Source organism: Oncorhynchus keta, chromosome 17, assembly GCF_023373465.1.
Source record: "Oncorhynchus keta strain PuntledgeMale-10-30-2019 chromosome 17, Oket_V2, whole genome shotgun sequence".
Lineage (NCBI taxonomy): Eukaryota > Metazoa > Chordata > Actinopteri > Salmoniformes > Salmonidae > Oncorhynchus > Oncorhynchus keta.
Window position 1 is genome coordinate 57,331,497 of NC_068437.1, and position 9,107 is coordinate 57,340,603.

Consider the following 9,107-nt stretch of genomic DNA (forward strand, 5'->3'; position numbering starts at 1 on the left):
ATGACAATCAGATTAAATTAACTACATTTTTAAAATAGAGAACTTGAAAATCGGTCCAAGAATGAAAATGGGGTACTTTTTCCACCACTGGTAAAGACTTTATTCAAATACTCTTATTATAACGTTATACTGCTATAATAATGTTATTACTACAACGGTCATTATACAGTTACTATACTGTTATTATCAATTTAATAAACGAAATATTGATGCAGTATCTGGGCGGAATTATATTGTCAGCTTCATTTCATTCCATTAGTTACCGCGCATGCGCCTCTGGAGCCGGAGCCTGCTGCAGGCGGTGGTCAGCTTCTCTCTGCAAATAATCACTTTTTGTTTATTTATTCCCGCATGCTGTTTTCTTTTCTTTTCTACATTTCAAGTGCTGTCAAATCATAGCCTTATAACCGACATGGTCTATCGTCGATCCAGTAGGTTCTCCTAGCTAAAGGGGTGGATGGTTATTCAGAGATTATACGCTCCTCATCATCAAACGGTGGGTACTCCGCTCCGGCGTCATGCACAGCCACACAGCCAGGGATGCAGCGCTATATCAAGGCATATAGAAAGAATCAGGCCTACTTGTTAAACTCCCCCCGACCAAACCACCTCCCCTCAATGAGAATATCGTCGTGATGGCCGATGAAGATGAACGACAACATGGTCAGCTGAAGCTCAACTCGGTATTGGGCTCTTTTCCAACACTAGTACCAGAACTCCAGGGCCCTGAGGCTAATGCGTTGCAGTACAAAATTAAGAATTCAATTTGGTAAGACATGTAGCAATGCATTCTAAGACCAATGCACACACACACACACACACACACACACACTATACACACTTCACTCGCTTATAAATTAGCCACAGTGCTGCACAGGTACAACATGATGACAGATCAGGAGCTCGCTCTCATTTAGATATTGGATTCGTTAGCTAATCAATATGTAGCTAGCTAATAGCTAACTAAAATGATGTGTTTTTAACTAGCTAGTGGTAGAATATTAATTGCGTTTAGTTTGTTAGCTAGCTAACTAGCTAATATTGGTCATCTCTCCTTGCTAGGGCTGTGGGGCTGGTTGTGAAATGATTGCTGCTAGTTAGCCTAGATAGCTAGCCAATTTTCCAGACAGTGAAATAGCTGTCTGTACACACACACACACTCTGTAGCTTGCTAGCTACAACATGACAACTAGCTAGCTAACATTGATAATGTCATGTGTGTGTAATAGCTAGCTAGCTACATGTATGCATGCATAGCCAAGGGAGGCCTAATGATAGTCATAAACCTACAGTATGATTAGCCAGCTATATGTCCATGACATAAATTACCCATAATGCCATTGAATCCAGTGTTTGGGCACAGCATGGACTTGTTCCGTATTCTTGTTGATGAGACCTGTCCTATATAATAATACAACTATCGTGGCTAGGTGGGATATACACCACTTTGCTTAGTTCTATCATATCTTATCATATTCTATCATATCCTATCATATTCTATCCTATCATATCCCATCATATCACATCATATTCTATTATATCACATCATATCATATCGTATTCTATCATATCCTATCATATCCTATTACATTTCATTTATTCTATCATATCCTATCATATTGACATCCAGTCATATCATATTCTATCATATCCTATCATATCATACCATATCATATTCTATCATATCCTATCATATCATACCATATCATATTCTATCATATCATATTCTATCATATCCTATCATATCCTATCATATCATACCATATCATATTCTATCATATCATATCCTATCACATAATATTCTATCATATCCTATCATATCATACCATATCATATTCTATCATATCATATCATATTCTATCATATCATATCATATTCTATCATATCCTATCATATTCTATCATATTCATATCATATTCTATCATATCCTATCATATTCTATCATATCCTATCATATTCTATCATATCATATTCTATCATATCATATTCTATCATATTCTATCATATTCTATCATATCCTATCATATCTTGTCATATTCTATCACATCATATTCTATCACATCATATGCTATCATATCCTATCACATTATATCCTATCAAATCTTATCCTATCATATCCTATTACACGTGAATAGGGTGTAGGTAGGCCATAGGGCCTCGGGGGCCCTTTCTAGATTCTATTGCTATGATGTAAACGCAACATGCTGTTGTGTGGAATTGACCTGAGAACATGTGTGTTATGCTACTGCCCTTTCCACTGTCTCTCTCCCTTTCTCCTCCTCTCTCTCTCTCTCGATTCCCCCTCTCTCCCCATTCTCTCTCTCTCTCTATTCCCCCTCTATTCCCCCTATCCCCCCCTTCTCTCTCTCTATTCCCCCCTCTCTCTATCCCCCCTCTCTTCTCTCTCTCTCTCTCTCTCTCTCTATTTTTTTTCTCTCTCTCATTGTAGCAAGTCTGTCCAGTCAAAAGTGGACAACATATTGGTGAGTAGTTGTGATTGCCATAGATAGATATCAGCTTATGTCTTAGATGCAGAGTGAAAAAAACAAGACTTTAGACTAGTTTAAAGGTGCACATCTACCGGAATGCACCAAACTAGTGATACTTTAGATTTCCTTGTGGGTTTTTGAAGAATATGGCATAGAAATACCAGAAATTGCTAGTACAACTGTGTTTCAGTAACACTTGATTTAAACGATGTCGGTATAATATAGGTTATACCTGCATGTAGTTATGAGCCTTCATAATGTCATAAGGCTGATAAAGCTATCGAAGTTTGGTGTAAATTCCATTTAAATTCCAATTCAGGAAGGACACTGAAATTTCAAATTCTTTTTAATGCTTTTCAATGAAGACATTTTGGTATTAGAATTTGAATTTGGTTTACTTTCTGGATTCACTGTAATTGAAAAATGGAATTGACCCCAACTCTGAAGGGATCACTGAATGTGTTATTATTATTATTATTATTATTATTATTATTATTATTATTATATCTACAGTAGCTTGTCTGTGTCAACTTAGAGAGCGTGACAGAGAGTCTCACTGTCTGGTCTGTTCAACCTGTCACCCCGTGTCTCAGAGTAATGAGTGGCTGTGCTAAGATTCTGTCATGTCTCTGTCTGGTCTGGTGTTGGCTTGATCATGTTACTCTGTGTCATCCATCATCAGACACAAAGTCTTAACCTGGGTCGTGTTCATCAGGGCACAACCAAAGCAAAGTGGTGTTTCAACGAAATGTAAAAAACATTAGATTCTTATCGGACAAGTCCAGGTAGGTCCTTACAATGTCGGTCCATTTGGGTGCTTAATGAACACAATCCTGGTAATAATAAGCCTTACTGATGACCCGTTTAATATTTATGACCTCCTTGTGTCAATCATAATAGAATGAAAGACTATAGACTAGCCTAAATTGTTAGAAAAGACAGTGGCGGATGACGGCTAACAAGTGGGCGACGGCTAATAAGCGGGCGACGGCTAACAAGCGGGCGACGGCTAACAAGAGGGCGACGGCTAACAAGCAGGCAACGGATAACAAGCAGGAGACGGCTAACAAGCAGGCGACGGCTAACAAGCAGGCGGGCAGCTAACAACGGCTAACAAGCGGGCGGCGGCTAACAAGCGGGAGACGGCTAACAAGCAGGTGGGCAGCTAACAACGGCTAACAAGCGGGCGGCGGCTAACAAGCGGGAGACGGCTAACAAGCAGGCGACGGCTAACCAGCAGGAGGGTGGCTAACAACGGCTAACAAGCGGGCGACGGCTAACAACGGCTAACAAGCGGGTGATGGCTAACAAGCAGGCGACGGCTAACAAGCGGGCGACGGCTAACAAGCGGGCGACGGCTAACAAGAGGGCGGCGGCTAACAAGCGGGAGACGGCTAACAAGCAGGCGACGGCTAACCAGCAGGAGGGTGGCTAACAACGGCTAACAAGCGGGCGACGGCTAACAACGGCTAACAAGCGGGTGATGGCTAACAAGCAGGCGACGGCTAACAAGCAGGCGACGGCTAACAAGCAGGCGGCGGCTAACAAGCGGGAGACGGCTAACAAGCGGGAGACGGCTAACAAGCAGGCGACGGCTAACCAGCAGGAGGGTGGCTAACAACGGCTAACAAGCGGGCGACGGCTAACAACGGCTAACAAGCGGGTGATGGCTAACAAGCGGGCGACGGCTAACAAGCGGGAGACGGCTAACAAAAGGGCGACGGCTAACAAGCAGGCGACGGCTAACCAGCAGGAGGGTGGCTAACAACGGCTAACAAGCGGGCGACGGCTAACAACGGCTAACAAGCGGGTGATGGCTAACAAGCGGGCGACGGCTAACAAGCGGGCGACGGCTAACAAGAGGGCGACGGCTAACAAGCGGGAGACGGCTAACAAGAGGGCGACGGCTAACAAGCGGGAGACGGCTAACAAGCGGGCGACGGCTAACAAGCGGGCGACTGCTAACAAGCGGTAGACGGCTAACAAGAGGGCGACGGCTAACAAGCGGGCGACGGCTAACAAGCGGGCGACGGCTAACAAGCGGGCGACGGCTAACAAGCGGTCGACGGCTAACAAGCGGGCGACGGCTAACAAGCGGGCGACGGCTAACAAGCGGTAGACGGCTAACAACGGCTAACAAGCGGGCGACGGCTAACAAGAGGGCGACGGCTAACAAACGGGAGACGGCTAACAAGCAGGCGACGGCTAACAAGCAGGCAACGGATAACAAGCAGGAGACGGCTAACAAGCAGGCGACGGCTAACAAGTAGGCGGGCAGCTAACAACGGCTAACAAGCGGGCGGCGGCTAACAAGCGGGAGACGGCTAACAAGCAGGTGGGCAGCTAACAACGGCTAACAAGCGGGCGGCGGCTAACAAGCGGGAGACGGCTAACAAGCAGGCGACGGCTGTTGTCTCACCAGCAGGAGGGTGGCTAACAACGGCTAACAAGCGGGCGACAGCTAACAACGGCTAACAAGCGGGTGATGGCTAACAAGCAGGCGACGGCTAACAAGTGGGCAACGGCTAACAAGCGGGCGACGGCTAACAAGAGGGCCGGCTAACAAGCGGGAGACGGCTAACAAGCAGGCGTCAGCTAACCAGCAGGAGGGTGGCTAACAACGGCTAACAAGCGGGCGACGGCTAACAACGGCTAACAAGCGGGTGATGGCTAACAAGCAGGCGACGGCTAACAAGCAGGCGACGGCTAACAAGCAGGCGGCAGTTAATTGGCTAACAAGCGGGAGACGGCTAACAAGCGGGAGACGGCTAACAAGCAGGCGACGGCTAACCAGCAGGAGGGTGGCTAACAACGGCTAACAAGCGGGCGACGGCTAACAACGGCTAACAAGCGGGTGATGGCTAACAAGCGGGCGATGGCAAACAAGCGGGAGACGGCTAACAAAAGGGCGACGGCTAACAAGCAGGCGACGGCTAACCAGCAGGAGGGTGGCTAACAACGGCTAACAAGCGGGCGACGGCTAACAACGGCTAACAAGCGGGTGATGGCTAACAAGCGGGCGACGGCTAACAAGCGGTAGACGGCTAACAAAAGGGCGACGGCTAACAAGCGGGAGACGGCTAACAAGAGGGCGACGGCTAACAAGCGGGAGACGGCTATAACAAGCGGGCGTCGGCTAACAAGCGGGCGACGGCTAACAAGCGGGAGACGGCTAACAAGAGGGCGACGGCTCAATAAAGCAGGAGACGGCTAACAAGCGGGCGACGGCTAACAAGCGGGCGACGGCTAACAAGCGGGCGACGGCTAACAAGAGGGCGACGGCTAACAAGCGGGTGACGGCTAACAAGCGGGAGACGACTAACAACGGCTAACAAGCGGGCGATGGCTAACAAGAGGGCGGCGGCTAACAAGAGGGCAGCGGCTAACAACGTCTAACAAGCAGGCGACGGCTAACAAGCGGGCGACGGCTAACAACGGCTAACAAGCGGGCGATGGCTAACAAGAGGGCGGCGGCTAACAAGAGGGCAGCGGCTAACAAGAGGGCGACGGCTAACAAGCGGTAGACGGCTAACAACGGCTAACAAGCGGGCGACGGCTAACAAGAGGGCGACGGCTAACAAGCGGGCGGTGGTGAAATCCAGTAAATTGCTATTTTATTCTCAGCTGATCGGCTGACAACTCTCATCTCATTCATAAGTATCGCTTCCCTAAACAACAAAGAGGCAAATAGAGAAGGAAGTGGTGATATTCATGAAAACTTTAGAAACCAATTGAAAAGGAGGCGGGGTGTCGTCTGTTGTGTAGTAGGAATCTAAGACGTGTTGTCAGTGAGCCAGCAACATGTGTAGTAGAAATCTAAGACGTGTTGTCAGTGAGCCAGCAACATGTGTAGTAGAAATCTAAGACGTGTGGTCAGTGAGCCAGCAACATGTGTAGTAGGAATCTAAGACGTGTGGTCAGTGAGCCAGCAACATGTGTAGTAGGAATCTAAGACGTGTGGTCAGTGAGCCAGCAACATGTGTAGTTGGAATCTAAGACGTGTTGTCAGTGAGCCAGCAACATGTGTAGTAGGAATCTAAGACGTGTTGTCAGTGAGCCAGCAACATGTGTAGTAGGAATCTAAGACGTGTTGTCAGTGAGCCAGCAACATGTGTAGTTGGAATCTAAGACGTGTTGTCAGTGAGCCAGCAACATGTGTAGTAGGAATCTAAGACGTGTTGTCAGTGAGCCAGCAACATGTGTAGTAGAAATCTAAGACGTGTTGTCAGTGAGCCAGCAACATGTGTAGTAGAAATCTAAGACGTGTTGTCAGTGAGCCAGCAACATGTGTAGTATTTACATTACATTTTAGTCTTATCTAGAAAGACTGACAGGTAACTGCCAAAATAATGGCAACACTCACAAAGTATATAGAAAGCAGGTGCTTCCACACAGGTGTGGTTCCCGAGTTAATTGAACAATTAACATCCCATCATGCTTCGGGTCATGTATAAAAATAGCTGGGAGGTCGATTATTTTGTCTACCGTGGTTATGGCCCTGTCGGATGACAATGCCCCCAACAACAGATTCGATCTAGCAACCTTTTGGTTACTGGGCCAACGCTCTAACCACTAGGCTACCTGCCGAGATACTGCAGCGGTGCCTGAGACGGCGTTTTCCACCACCATCAACAAATCACCAAATTATGCAATTTCTCTTGGAAGAATGGTGTCTCATCCCTCCAATAGAGTTCCAGACACTTGTGGAATCCATGTCAACGAGCATTGAATCTGTTCTGGCGGCTCGTAGTGGCCCCCCAACACCCTATAAAGACACTCTAATGTTGGAGTTTCCTTTATTTTGGCAGTTACCTGAAACTACAAGCAGTACATTCCACTAAAGGAGGTAGTAAGTAACTGGCAACAGTGAAGCAGGTTGGTTCCCATGGCAATATAGTATGTAAGTACTAAATGTTTTGTTTCCCTTTTCTCTACTTACCTCTCATTTTACAGCAAGATGTTGAGAAGTTTACAGACATCGAAAAACTCTACCTCTACTTGAAGTTGCCTTCTGGTCCCAGCAATGGCGATGATAAAAGGTAACTTCTTGTTTTTCCTTTTTCTCTCATTTATTAATAATAATAATATATATATATATATATATATGTCATGTTGCAGATGCTTTTATCCAAAGGAGACTAAATGTTTTGAATGGGTGGCCACCTGGAATCAAACCCGCAGTCCAGGCATTGTAAGGGCCTTGCTCTAACAACTGAGCCATACAGGACCATTTAACATTGAAGCTGGGTCTGTTGTCTCATCAATAACTAGGGTACGGTAGGGTCTGTTGTCTCATCGTTAACTAGGGTACGGTAGGGTCTGTTGTCTCATCGTTAACTAGGGTACGGTAGGGTCTGTTGTCTCATCGTTAACTAGGGTACGGTAGGGTCTGTTGTCTCATCAATAACTAGGGTACAGTAGGGTCTGTTGTCTCATCAATAACTAGGGTACGGTAGGGTCTGTTGTCTCATCAATAACTAGGGTACGGTAGGGTCTGTTGTCTCATCAATAACTAGAGTACGGTAGGGTCTGTTGTCTCATCAATAACTAGGGTACAGTAGGGTCTGTTGTCTCATCAATAACTAGGGTACGGTAGGGTCTGTTGTCTCATCAATAACTAGGGTACGGTAGGGTCTGTTGTCTCATCAATAACTAGGGTACGGTAGGGTCTGTTGTCTCATCGTTAACTAGGGTACGGTAGGGTCTGTTGTCTCATCAATAACTAGGGTACGGTAGGGTCTGTTGTCTCATCAATAACTAGGGTACGGTAGGGTCTGTTGTCTCATCAATAACTAGGGTACGGTAGGGTCTGTTGTCTCATCGTTAACTAGGGCACGGTAGGGTCTGTTGTCTCATCGTTAACTAGGGTACGGTAGGGTCTGTTGTCTCATCAATAACTAGGGTACGGTAGGGTCTGTTGTCTCATCAATAACTAGGGTACGGTAGGGTCTGTTGTCTCATCAATAACTAGGGTACGGTAGGGTCTGTTGTCTCATCGTTAACTAGGGTACGGTAGGGTCTGTTGTCTCATCAATAACTAGGGTACGGTAGGGTCTGTTGTCTCATCAATAACTAGGGTACGGTAGGGTCTGTTGTCTCATCGTTAACTAGGGTACGGTAGGGTCTGTTGTCTCATCGTTAACTAGGGTACGGTAGGGTCTGTTGTCTCATCGTTAACTAGGGTACGGTAGGGTCTGTTGTCTCATCGTTAACTAGGGTACGGTAGGGTCTGTTGTCTCATCGTTAACTAGGGTACGGTAGGGTCTGTTGTCTCATCGTTAACTAGGGTACGGTAGGGTCTGTTGTCTCATCGTTAACTAGGGTACGGTAGGGTCTGTTGTCTCATCGTTAACTAGGGTACGGTAGGGTCTGTTGTCTCATCAATAACTAGGGTACGGTAGGGTCTGTTGTCTCATCGTTAACTAGGGTACGGTAGGGTCTGTTGTCTCATCAATAACTAGGGTCTGTTGGTAGGGTCTGTTGTCTCATCAATAACTAGGGTACGGTAGGGTCTGTTGTCTCATCGTTAACTAGGGTACGGTAGGGTCTGTTGTCTCATCGTTAACTAGGGTACGGTAGGGTCTGTTGTCTCATCGTTAACTAGGGTACGGTAGGGTC

The 9,107-nt window shown here is 46.4% G+C and overlaps 1 protein-coding gene across 1 annotated transcript in view; it reads left to right on the top strand.

Moving 5' to 3' along the window:
* The first annotated feature begins 303 nt into the window (after positions 1-303).
* Positions 304-9,107, top strand: part of LOC118379895 (DNA-binding protein RFX5-like) — a 13,269-nt gene continuing 4,465 nt past the window's right edge. The window contains exons 1-3 of the mRNA XM_052467037.1: positions 304-769; positions 2,450-2,483; positions 7,443-7,528. Of these exons, the coding sequence (XP_052322997.1) occupies positions 636-769; positions 2,450-2,483; positions 7,443-7,528 (254 nt within the window). The 5' untranslated portion in view covers positions 304-635. The remainder of the gene's footprint in view (positions 770-2,449; positions 2,484-7,442; positions 7,529-9,107) is intronic.